Here is a 13,862-nt window from a genome sequence, read left to right as displayed (position 1 = left end):
TGGTAAGTAATTATTCAATAAGCTTGAATTTCATTTTTTTTTTTTTTTTATTCAAATTATTATTCGCTCACCGGAATAAATTATAATTCGAATCCTGTTCACGCATTAACTTTTTTCTAAATGTTTTAATTAACGTTTACTTCGTGGGTCGAAAAACGGCTGTATGTATGTATGTACATAAATTATGTATGTACAGGTACAGGTGCTCGAATATCTGCCTTGCGAAGAGCGAGGAAATTCTTTCAAGCGTTAAGTGACGCATAGTAAAGATTCTTGGAATAGATTTTTCGATTAATTTTTTTTTTTTTTGTTTTGTTTTCTCGTCTTATTGCATTATTTTCTTATTATCATAATAAGCGAAGAGAAAATAATTATTCAATTACAGCGTCGAATGCAGGGAGTGAAGAAAAAAAAGTGCTCGATTAGCCGTGTATAATATAATCGAAGAGGGAGAATAGAAATAGAAAAAAAAAAAGAAGAAATTGCATCACCAAGCTTAATTTTTTATTTTTGTTCTTCATAATTAATCGCAATAACTATAATGTCTGAAATAATTATTTATAATATAACGAACAAATTAGCTCGCATGTTCGCTTAATGTCGGTTCGGAAGTTCAGTTCGGTTACGTTAAATTAAATTCGAGTATTCGCAAAACTGATCCAAATACCAGCGAAAAGTTTTTAACACCGTGCTTAAACATTCCTGTACGAGTAAATGAAGTTCGATGAGTTTGAAAATTATTAATTTCTCTCCGGTATGATTCGCCCGAGGTTTGCATAAATAATAAAATAATCGTCTAACCTGATGGCTTCTTCGGCTGCCCCGAAGACTCAATCTCTTGGTCCATTCTCGCTTCGGAAAATCTGCTCCAACTTTATCCATCTTCGAATCCAACGAGCAGAAGCCGTTACTGGCCTCTAAAATTCTCGTTCGCTACTTCATGGCTGTTTTTTTTTTTTTTTTTTGAATTCTGTAAAAAAGAAAATTGCGTAAGAATTTTTTACACACTTATCGAAGTGGCGCTTTTTTCTATTGCGTGCTATTTTTGAAATTTTTATTTTATTCTTACGGTGAAAATTGCAGGGTGAGGGTAAAAATGTGGAAAGATTAGAAAATTGAATGGTCTCAACATCGAATTTCACAAAACGCAGAAATCCCTTTCATAGAATTTTAAAATGTATCGAGTCGAATGTAAATTTATGTGAAACAGAAAAAAAAATATTCCGGCTCATTTTGGCTTTTCTGTACTTCGACTCACTCATTCATTATGCTAAAATTCCATGCGAAATAGTTCTTCGCGTCTTTGAAAATTCGACAATGCGCGAACTCAAATATTTTCTAATATATTTCTACATTTTTATCACCTCGGAAAATCGGACAACTGATCAAACTTCTCCTCCATTTTAATTTTAATTAGTCTTTCAATTTCATTCCCCGCCCGAATAAGTCGGAACCAATTACAGCTCGTCATTTTCCACCCAATCATTGATTCAAACGTCGAAAAAATCCGACGTCGTTGTTGTCGGCAGGCGGGGGGGAAAAATCCGAGCTGAGATTGCAGAGCCCCTAATTGATTCACTCCTCTCGTTACAAGAGAAAGCTCCCAGTGCCGTCGTAACAACGCCTCACGGTTCAGAGGCTTTTCAGAAACACCTGTTGTTCGCCACGTGACACGATCATCAACGAACGGCTCAGAAGGACTCCGAGTTTCTCCCCTAATTCCATTCACCTCCCTTAAATTTAGCTATTTCCAACTTTGTCTTTCTTTATTCTCTCCTCGGCTCGTCTTCAACTACAATATACTACGAAAATGATTTCTTGACCTTTACTTACACAAAAATATACTATATTGCGCAACAAGGAGGCAAACTCGGTCTTTTCTGGCCGAGCGTAACTTCGGAATACGAGTCGTTAGTGAGCCGAAGACGAATATTGCAAATAAACCAGGTGATAATACCGAATTTTCCTCCTTTGCGTTTCACGCTATTATTTACACATAACAAGAGCGTGTCACGCGTATTTTCACGCAGCATGAATTTGAGGTTAGGGTAGCGTAATGTCGGATTTTTTCGCGACGGCGCACGCGCGAAGTGCGGAAAATACCCATTTCAACTCTTGGGACTTAAAAGTCGTATTTTCTGTACTCCGCGCATGCGCATTAGCATACTCACTCTACCGTCGTAAAAACGGGTAGTTTGTGCACGGTTAAAACGCGTAAAATATTCTCCCGTTGTATAAATTCATTTGACACACTTTCTGTGAAAAAAAATCACCACGCGAATTATAAATCGAAAGCTGTATAACTATGCGACCTTTCTTTTTCTTATTTCTTTGTTTTGCTTTCAGTGCACGGTTTAATTTCCGTCGTCCCTTAAATCGCCTCTAATTCCCACTTCGTCACTTTGGTTTTCACGCGAAACAGGGTGCGCCGCATAATGCGACGTGTCGTGTTATTCACTGGCATTCTATGTCATAGGTATGTACGATTATATACGCAATCAAAATATCGCGTTTAAACGCGGCAATTATTGTTGGTCTGTTATGCTGTTACGATGATTAATTTATATAGAAAGAGAGAGACAGAGAGAGAGAGAGTGAGAGAAAACAACATAAAACAACGTGACACGTCGTCTAACGTTTCTCCCTGTGATATGAATTATTGTGTACCGCAATATTCTGTAAAATTTATTGTTCCCTTTTCGGTTTAAATTTTTTCCCACATTTCATTTATTGTGTTACGCATTTTCCTCAATAATTAAACGAGAAGGAAATGAAAAAAAAAGTTTAAAACACAAATTAGCCGATTACATACTTTCGAACGATAATTTTTTTTTCATATCCACACAAACTATTTGTATTTGTGTATCTTGAATTATACCGATATTTTATTGCGACGATCATTTTGTTAAACGAAAAAATACATCATACAAGATAAAGAGTTTGACAATACGCAGGAAAAAATTTTCGTCTTGTGATATTTTATGGGCGTGTCGTTTTTATTGTTAGATTAATTTAACCATTCTGGCCAAACATGTTTTATTGCGTACACTGCGTTTCATTGAAAACTTCATTATACGTTAATTCGGATATCCGGAAATCGGATTACGATGATCACAACAATATAAGCGTTGACATATTGGCGTAACGACGCATGCGATGGATTGAATCGTCAGTTAGATAATATAACGCATCAGTGACGCCGAAACGATCGCTGTTAACGTTTTTTTTTTCTTTTAATTTTTTTTATCTTCTCGATGTCGTGTCTATTTTTAACGTTTTCCTGATCGATCATTTTTTATTATATCCTCCTGCAACTCGAATGACTCATCGTGGAAATTATCTGCAAGCTCTGGCGTGTATAACCCCGCAGATATTAAAGCACAATGAAGATACGCGAATAATAATTGACGTGAAATATCGTTGACGCATAGTCACAACCTTTATAATGCAATACAGATATAAATGTTTAAACATTGTCTCTATGGATTCGTATGCAAACAGTCACACATCCCGAAAAAATTGTGTTTGCATCCGAATGACGCATTGATAAAAATTCGGTACGCTATATGTTACATGGATATAAACATATATATGTATATACGATATACACATACATATATATTACATAAAAGAACGGAGGTTGACTTTTCTCACCTGATTTATTGTACCCAATGTAATTCATCATCCGTGCAACGTTGTAAAATAATGAAATTTGAAAGGAAATAATTAAATCGAAGGAACCGAAAATTCTGAAGCTTTTTATTGAACATAAATGATATTTTTTTTTTTTAAATTTTGCTAAAATTTTGCCGATTTTTGGGACAAAACGAAAACATCATCGCGTCCATGATAGTAATTACGATTAATAATTGTGCCACGTAAGGCCGACTTAGACAAACCAGTCCTAAGTTATTCGGAGCAAATGTTTATTCGCTTTTAGTTGCGTTTGCCTGACGCCTATATTGAACATCATCGTCGTTGGGCTCACCTCGAAATGTTGATATAAGGTACCCAACCCAATCGTGCACGACGCGTCTACCGAAACACGTGTACACGGTACGAGTAATAATGTTAATAATAATATCAACAACAATAATAACAAAAACAACAACAACAACGACAACAACGGATGTGCTCGAGTGACGCGTTGTAATTTCATCTAAGGTAAATTCTAGTCGTTATCACTGACGCGATAGCAACAAGTTTATTTTCCCTCTCTATCCATCTCTTTTCTTTTCTGCAGCTACGACTTTCCATTATTTTTTTTTCGTTCAGCTTTTTTCTTTCTTCACGTCAAATACGAATATTAAGTAACAAGTTATCGGGGTATTAATTTTTTCAATAACTTTGTAGACTTAGATACGCTGTGTTTCTGAGGTTTCAGTTTTCTAACTTTCATCCATTAATATATTCGTTGGTTTCAAGTGTGAGATATTTTTTATTTCCACAATATTATTCTTAGCTGTATGATGATCGGGATGGTTAGAAGACAAGTATTTAATTCCAAGCTTTTTATTAACCGTATTTTAAATATTAAGTGATATTCTGTAAAATTGTATAATTATTTCAAAATTTTGTCTGCCGTAAAAATTAAAGTGCTGATCAGTTTATTAGAAATTTCCTTTGCAAGTTTCTTCCAATGTAATGAGTAGAAACAAAAAAAAAAAAAAAAAAAACAAGTTAAAAGCTGAAACAGAAGCAACGTATCGCGAAAACTGTATTATTAACACACGCACAATTTATTCTGAAAATGCGAAAACGCGGGTTTTAATGGGAAAGTGGAAAGGGAAGCGGGAGAGAAAAGTTTAAGCTCAAAGTTTCGAAAGTTTAATCTCCTGGCGTGACTTTTTTTCCACGTCAAGAAGGTATGGGCTTACTTTTAAAGGACATTTGCAATTAGTCACGATTCGAGGTTATTTCGAAAAACAAAAAGACGACAAAAAAAAAAAAAAAAAAATAACGATAGAAAAAAACGATGGAAAAAAGCATAAAAACAAGCTTTAACCGTAGACGTAAATGAAATTAATCGTCCCGGAGGGTTGAAAAATTAAACGGCGTTGCGGTTTTACCACGATCGTATATAACTATACATACGTATGCGCAGGGATTGGGGGCGGTTTAAAATTTCAAAACCACTTATCCGTTTCGCTGATCTTTTCAAGTTAATTTCTTAACAGAAGGACCCGTTTCGTTTGATCGTTAAAAAAATGTGAGACGAATTACCGAAGATGTTGAATCAATTATTATAAGAGAGTATTTGAAGAGAGTATTTCATTTTTAGGTAATGAATTACTTTTCGTTCTTTTTAATAAAACAGAAAAAAAAAAACAATGGTGTGTACGCATATTGTACATGCAAAAAAAAAATGTATAATGCAGGGAAACTTTGATGGCGATTGTTTACTCGTCGTAGAAAAGTTTTCAACTGTAGCATCTGCAAATTTCATCCCGTCGTTGCAGCAGCTCTCTTTTTTTCCGCAGTTCCTTTTTTCCTAGGAATTTCAATGAGAGAGCCTGCATGCACGGTTCGTTATACGGTTGCAGAGATTCAACTTTGTGAAAACTTTGGGCATTATGCGGAAGGCGCGAATTAAAATCGCAGCTAAATTACCGTATGCAAAAATCACGGGCTAAAAAGCGGGGAGAAAGAAAAGTTTGGAGGGGTGAGAAAATTGTGCGAAAAAATGTAGTTCCGGAAATACGTGCAGGTTGTTTTTTTTTTTTTTTTAAGCGATTTAAGTATTTTTGTGTCGGTCGGCTCGGTGTGTAATTATTTTATAATATGAACAAATTCTGACGTCAATCTTGATCGTTAAAAATCGTCTTTCTGCTTCTCCGTGTTAGATTATAATTAGGAAGTAAAGGGCGAGCTTTGAGTTTCGGAATCGGTTTCCGGTTAATCAATCCGTTGTTGCGGACAAAAAAGGGTGGGAGAAATGCAAAATTTGATCGATAAATCGCTTTCCCAATTCCTCGCGACAATCGATCAACTACGGAAACCAATAAATCTTCACTTTTTAATAAGATATGAGACATCAAAAATCATTCCGTAGAGACGGAGATGTCGATTCGAATAGCTTGAAAGAATTCTCAGATACTCTTTAACTATGACAATATGTCAAGGCAAATAAGTTATATTTTAGCAAAATGTAATTTTGAATGTGAAAAGAAATGCATAAGACAACAAAATGTCGAAAAATGGTTCATTCTATTAGAAAAATCATAAATCACTGACTTTTTCATATTTTGAGCTGACAATTGACTGAGTTATTCTCGAGACGCAGATATTTAAGAAAAAAATATGGAAATATTGCTTGATAAAAAAAAAATGGATTTATTTGAACGGATCAGGTTGAATTTTGGGATAAAAAAAAATGTATCGACGATTTTTACGATGTTTCATTACTTATTTTGGATCAAATCAGATTATTTTGAATGATGTTCATATGGAATTCACGGTGAAGATGCCATGGCAACATTTTGACCCCCGTGTGCAGTCTAAAGGTTAAATGTATCGACTTAAAATGAAACCGAACCAGTTCAATTCGAGAATTTTCATACCGTCTCCGTATTTTCATTGAAACACTTGAAATCTCCGACTCACTCAGAAATTGAAAAGATAATAATATCCCGTGTAATGTAATTTGAGCAATTTTTCTACAGACTTTGTGTTTATTATACAATATTTACATAATGCTGGTACTGTGTATTTTCAGAAAGTTAAATTATCAATAACCTGAAATCGTCACTTGAATTTTCACTCATGGAAACATGCAGATTATGAAATATATATATATATATACGTATAATAGAATAAAAAAGGCAAATTTTAACTGAGGTTTTGTTCGAGTGTACGCCAGATTTCGAGGGTGTTCAACCCTTCGAAATTTATCGGGTTCAGGTTTACACGTGTCGGTGTGGTGGAAAAAATGAAATGAGAAGAATTTTCGAACATATTTGCGAGAGCGCAGTGGGATTACAAACGTAACACGGTAACGAAGATGGAAAGAAAAGAAAGAGAATAAAGAAAAAAACTGCTAGTAGGGGACCCCCATGCGATTCGGCGCTGATGATCATGGGGAATTGGGTCAGCGATAACAACGCTCTTATGTAACCGGACAAACAAGCGCATGCAGGAACTGAGTCGAATAATCGTTGAAAAGCAATGAAAGGGGTTTGCCAACAGAGTTTAATGAACAGCCTATAGGGATACTGGTTGGAGAAAAATCGATAACTTTCATTAATTTTATTGCGATATGGTGCGTGTTGAGTATTTATCAAATCATTACGTTAGTGAGCTGCAATCGATTGTTTAAAAATGAGAAAGAAAAAAAAAAGAAAAAAAAGAAAAAGTAACGGGTCTACCGAAATTGTTAAACAAAAGCTCGGACAAAGATGCGACGTTTCGAATTGCTTCGAAGCGGTTAAAGTAGTGCTGTGCGATTAATCGATTAATATAGGCAGCTTCGGTTAATCCTTTTTTCCGATTAATCGATTGATCGACGATTTCGATTCGTATACCGACTGTCCTGCAGAATTATTATGACGCAACGTCGATTAAGAGATTAATCGAAACTGCCGATTAGGGAGTTCAATCGTACAGCACTGGTTAATTAAAAATCTGAGAAAGTCGTTCGATTTTACTTTACGATGACTGATTTTATTCGGCAGATTCACTGAAACACTTTGTTTTAGTCACGTTGACATTGTTAAATATTCGATTTTGAAACATTGCACCGATATTGACAACGGTCAAGATATAGCAATGTTGAATCGACTACTGAAAAAATGAAGAAATCTCTCTGAGTGACTTTGTTGATAACGGTCCGTTGAAAAAAAGAATTATCTCACAGTAGAGTGCAGAAATCAAACAAATTTACCTGATTTTTAAACATTTTTAAATGGTTCGAAACGAGGCGTCGGTGTCTGTATAATTAGCTTCACCTCATGCCTTTCAATCACGCACTACAGTTACCTGAATACAGGAAAGAATTTAGGAATTTTTCTTTTTTTAAACGGTGCCACTGCAGTGGCTTCTGTAACTGAAAGGGTTATATTTTCGATATTTCCTATTTGTGTATTTTCAAAGGGATCGGTAAAATATTGCTGAACTTTACTGGAAAAAAAAATAGCCAAATGATTAAAAAACTGTTTTCAAAGATCTATAATTTATGCTCTTGTAATTCGCACGGATCTGTCTCTCTCTCTCTCTATGTACAAATATCTTTATATCGTCTAATATTGCCATAGACACAAGTAAAATATCTATCCATCTATCTCTCTCGCTCTCTTCGATGATTGGATATTGATAAAATATTTTCCCTAAAATAGGACGAAACCCTCGCGTGTATATATAGCGTATGTACATGTAGATAGGCGGATGAAATGCTCAGCTGTGAAGCGCGTCGTTCACCGAAGCGTGCCAGTATTACCACCACTTTCCTCTCCTCTCCTCTCCACTCCTCTCCACACCTCTCCGTGAGGCAGCAGCTGCCGAAGGCTTGAATGAACTTTTACTCGCTCCTCGGGATTGAAAAACGATTCAGATCAAAGGTGCGGAGAGTTTGAAGCCTGTCGAACCGGAAATACGCTCCGCTAGTAAAAATTTGAAAAAAAGAAACACATCTTTTTTTTTATATCCTTCCCTCCTTTTTCGCGATTGTTTGCTTCTAGTTAGACATCCGTCGAAAAAATGAACACGCTTTCGTTATTACGGAAGTGAAATAAATCGATGCGATCAGTCTCTGATTATAGATCGATGTACACTTTTTCAATCGATCTTAACTCGATGCGAATTATTACACCAGAAGTATGTATTGTATAATGAATTACAATTTGTAAATTATTTCCGACGTTTGTTTTTCAAATACGAATTGGAGCTTAGCCGGATCAGCTGCTTGGCTTACAATTAACCGAAGCTCAATTCCAATTCCCTCATCTTATCAAATCTTATGCTTCGTCCCTGATATTAATCTTGTACGTATATCCTTGGAAGGATCTCGTTATGAGAATACAAATTCCCTCGGAATGGGGAAACATCCTTTCGACGGAATTCAACTGGCCTCATAATCGCGATCTGGGGATCAGTGTTCCTGGTATAACACTCTTCAAATTTATTCGATACGTCAGCTGTAATTCAAACAATTTATATCATCGACTAAGCGTTTATTTAAATTTAAATCCGATATTTTTACGGAGAAATTAACTATACTCCGATATGGTACTTTCAAAAAATTAGACAATTTTGCAAAAGTAATTGCTGATCGCCAATCGATATCGGGGTGTTCAATTATTATCTCCGGATCGTGCTGTCGCGTAATTTGCTTTTGCTATTCGATAAATTTCCAAGTTTCGCGGTCCTTTCCGATAGTCGTTGAGTAGGAAATTCAAAATTTTCGGTCGTTCAAGTTTCGCTCGTCTTACTCAGCTTACGATTATGTGTCCCATAAGCTTCGCAACCCTCTTGGCGGATGGTTAACTCGTCGTTTGTGGTCCCATAGAATTCTGAACACGTTTTCCGCATCGTCGAAACAGTTCTGTGGATTTTCGTCTAAATGTATTTATTATTTTATCGCCCGTTATAATAATTTACACCAATGACTGGAATATGTCGGCTCGAGTGTAATAAGATACTCTGAAAAATATCGCACACATAGGTGTAACGCATGTTCCACATCGACTAAGTATAGGAGTTTACTATAATAATCGCTTATTACCAATCTGTAATCCTAATCCCTGCAAGTTGCCTATCCCTTAATCCCTGCAGGCCCAATTAAAATGGCATTAAAGTCATGATATCGATAAGTATAATTTAATTGATAGATTATCCTTACGCAAGCTTTTTTTCTCCTACCCTTAATCAGGCCGGGATAAAAATAACTTGCTGATGAGCAATTAATTCACCTTTTCTTTCCAATCATTTTTTTATACGTTCCACGTTTCGAGCTTTTCTCGCATAAAATTATAACGTAGGAAAAATCGGCCATTTTATACTCCTTATGTTTCATAACGATTTGCGAAGTTAACTACTCGGAAATCCAGAAGATCGAAATATAAACTTCGAATTTCATAAATATACGAACACCACGAAAAAAAAGGGCAGCTAATGAAAGTTACAATCTACGGGAATTTATTATAGGAAAAAATAAAAAATCACACACGTGGCACTTATCGTATTCGTTTCGTGAATGTATATATGCCGCAAGGCCAGGGCAATCGGGTTATTTTCGTTTTTTCGAGCAATAATAATATACATATAACTTAATTAGACATACAACGATGTAAGCTCGAGCAGCACGTTTATCTGATAAGACGCGTATATAATTCCTTATACAATCTCGTAAAAAAATATTTGCTTTTCAAATTTCAACGCAGACTCGGATCCGGCCCAATCGGATCATAATTATAGCCACGTTGTATTATATATAACTCGGTATACCTACTATACGAATGAATATGCCACTGATTTTCTTCCTCTATTTCTCTCTCTCTCTCTCGCTCTCTCTCTCTCTTTCGCTCCATTTGTTAGCTTATAGTTTTTAGGTAAATAGAAACAATGATAAGCTAACATAACAAAAGTTATGTCTAGCAATGGAGTGAAAGAAGGCTTCCAAATATTTCAAATTATTTCTATGCCAGCAATTACAATATGCAAATCATTAGCTTTAATTAATCTTCAATTAATTTCTGAAGCTTCGATATGATAGATTAAATTTCTGAGACGATTAAAACTAATTCAATACACTTCATTTTATTAGTTACAGTTAACAGAATATTCTAGTTAAATGCTTACATCATCCTTACGATAACGGTTTGAATATCTTTGAAATTGCAAGCAAACTGTTTTACAAGTACTTACTTAATGTAACGATTATACAATTGTCAATACAACATTTTCCACTTAGTGGAACGCTAAGTCTGTTCGTTCGATTTACTAGATTAATTCACGTAAACAAGTCGTTAACATCCACTTGCTTTTGTATAGACGTTAAATTAATGGATAAGGTAAACGAAAATAAAGTACCGTAGATTATCTGATTATGGTAACAAAACTGTCATTTTCCATTCTGAACTATACTGCATGTATTTGGTAAAGAATAAAAGAATTCAAGGACTTAAGAGAGCGTAAACGATAACAAGAAATTTCTCTCGACGTGCTGAGAGAGGGAAGGAGAAAAGTAGAAAATGGAAAAAAGTCGAGAATGGGTTGAAGCCCCGCGTTCAGCGTCGCATCAGTGTGACGCAAATGCCTTACTTACCCCGTTAATCTCGCTTCGATCGCATCTCAATTGCGTAACTTTGCACTTGTTGTGTCACTCTCGGTATAATTCCCTCCCTCGCCCCTCCTTTCACTCCATCAACGTCCTTACGGTTGCAGTTTGAGGTCGCAATTTATGCCTACAGTTAATACAACAAGACCGTGTACATACGACTGTTGCAGTGAATACGAAAAGACCGCGTACATACGCCTATTTGCTACGCTTCACCACAAACCAAGGACTATATTATACACCCGCACTGTTTATACACACAAGTTTGAACCTCGATATATTATACACGATACATAATAATCCCGCTCAATCAGTTCCCGACGATCCGGTCAACTCACGCACTTTATGCTCGTATATATGTTCACATATATATATTACGTACATTATATGCATACGATAAATTTAATACTCTTCGCTATCGTTACTTCGACACTCACACATGATATTTAAGAGGGCTTCATCTTTTTCTCTTCAATTTTTATTAATATATTGTACCTACACGATTGTATAATTGGTTCCTGCACTTTAATATTTTTCAGCACCTTCGGAAATGATTAATTAATAACGCAGCTTTTTACATCTGCATAATTATTCCGTACTCACTGGGTTTTTTTGTACACATTTATGTTATTTTTTTTTTAATTTTTTTTTTATTTCTAGTACTATCAATCAGTGTCTGTTTGATATTACATCGAGGCTTTTGAGTTTCAGTTCTATATTACAATAATTTTTATTTCTCTTAAATTTGGAAAAATTTGACTCTCTGCTTTGTTAAACTTGTTACAGTTATGATTTTTTTTTTTTTTTTGTTACTTATTTTCTCATCGATCACTCTGATTAATTTCCGATTTATTGAGAAGGGGAATTCTCACTTACAGGCGGTCGTCGAGCCGCGGAGCGTCGCGTGTTGAGGCCGCGCGTTGACTGACTGCGGCAAGCCGAGCGAGGATCCGCCGGCTGTGATATGGAAAGGACGCCGGGCGTCGCGGCGCCGACGCCTCCAGCACGAGCGAGGACCTTCGCCGTTTCGGTTCGCCATAACACAGGTATTAATAGGTATGTTATCTACTGGTAGGTTCGCCTTTGTAAGGTCATACTCGTTGCTGAATGTATGTACCTACAATGTAAAATGTTATGGAGGGCAGCTGCATGCAGTCTTGTTTACCTCATTTTAGCCGTCCCTAGTGCCTACCATATTTTTATTTACCGACGACCGTTGCGATCGAAACATTGACAATTTATTACCCTAAGACTCTCTGAAATAGCACTCGGTGCAAGCTGATATAAAGACAAAGAAGAAAAGAGACGTGAGTCTTTGTAACAGCGAAACGATCTCTGCGCCTGATGCAGGCAAGCGGAGTTACGTCACACGTCCAGGTTGAGCACCGCTTCCCACCATCTTATTATTGCGATGAATAACTGAATTTAATGACAGTCCTACTCTAAGTTGCTTCAGTGTTGCCGTAGTTGATTGTCCGAATTCCATTTTTCATCGTATTTCACATTCCGTAATATTCAGGTTATTTTGACAAACGATGTTTTGACGTTTGAGTTGGCCATGGCGGGATACGGTGCTCAACTTGAACGTGAGATGTAATTCCGGTTGCCTGTATCAGGCGCACGGCGCGTCTAGCTGTTAGGAAAATTCACGGTATAATAATACGTAACGTAGAAAAAAGGAAACGCCTGAGAAAACACCGATTGAGGAAAACGAAGGGGGAAGGAAAAATGACCGACTCACATTTCGGGGATTACGGATACGACGTATAACGTGTACATGATGGAACATGAAAGATTATGACGATGATGATGACGATGATTCTCTCGCATGAAATGAGCCTGACAAAAAAACCATATTTGTTTCGGGGTCGAGTTGAAAAGGGGTCACTTTCAAGATCAGATTTCGAAATTTTTTCACGTTCGGAATTCTGGTTATTTTGATTTTCTGTTTTTCTCATTTTTTACACCCACTCGTTGAGTAAGCTACGCTATGTGAGTGTATTTCAACTTTCGGAATTTTACTCAATCAAAACTTTGTTTTTCGGAATTTTGCTCTATAACTTGTAATCTGAATCTTTTTCAAATTTTTGGAATCTTACATTTTGGAACTATGAGAGTTTCAACCCTGCCCCTTCGTTTCGTAAAAATTGTGATACTTTTTTGAAACTTTTTTCTTCGCTTTCTTCTTGTTCTTCGGATCTCGATTCGTAGAAATGTTGGACATACAAGCTTTTATCTTGACCTCCGATTGATCCGGCCTAAAGCTCGGATGGTGGGTTGTCTAGCAGTACGCGTCCAGTGCAATTTTACTTTCAAAGTCCGAAATATTATTCCGTTTCGTCCCTGCAGGGTCGAGTATTCTCGCTCGTTTGTGATGAAATTTGAAGATCAAAGGAAGAGTAAAAATTTATCGTGCCACATGGGTGGAAATTTTGCGATTCTCGTTGCCCAGACTCGGGGGAAAAAAAAAACAAGTGCAGGCTGTAACGAAAATGTAAAGCTGGCAAACATTGATCACGAAACGGAAAGCTTTTTTAGCGGAGGTCAAACTTGAACGCAAATTTTTTTTTCCCACGTAATTATTGTTTGACAT

General features: G+C 36.3%; 1 protein-coding gene across 1 annotated transcript in view; it reads right to left on the bottom strand.

Annotated features, from left to right (window-relative positions):
* Window positions 1–13,179, bottom strand: part of LOC124301809 (adenylate cyclase type 6) — a 98,613-nt gene extending 85,434 nt beyond the window's left edge. The window contains exons 1-2 of the mRNA XM_046757243.1: window positions 11,258–13,179; window positions 802–970 (exon numbers count right to left, since the gene is read on the bottom strand). Of these exons, the coding sequence (XP_046613199.1) occupies window positions 802–882 (81 nt within the window). The 5' untranslated portion in view covers window positions 883–970; window positions 11,258–13,179. The remainder of the gene's footprint in view (window positions 1–801; window positions 971–11,257) is intronic.
* Between the last annotated feature and the right edge of the window lie 683 nt (window positions 13,180–13,862).

Source organism: Neodiprion virginianus, chromosome 4 (genome assembly GCF_021901495.1).
Source record: "Neodiprion virginianus isolate iyNeoVirg1 chromosome 4, iyNeoVirg1.1, whole genome shotgun sequence".
NCBI classification, from domain to species: domain Eukaryota; kingdom Metazoa; phylum Arthropoda; class Insecta; order Hymenoptera; family Diprionidae; genus Neodiprion; species Neodiprion virginianus.
The sequence above is the reverse complement of the archived record's forward strand: the minus strand, read 5'-3'. Positions and strand labels throughout refer to the sequence as shown.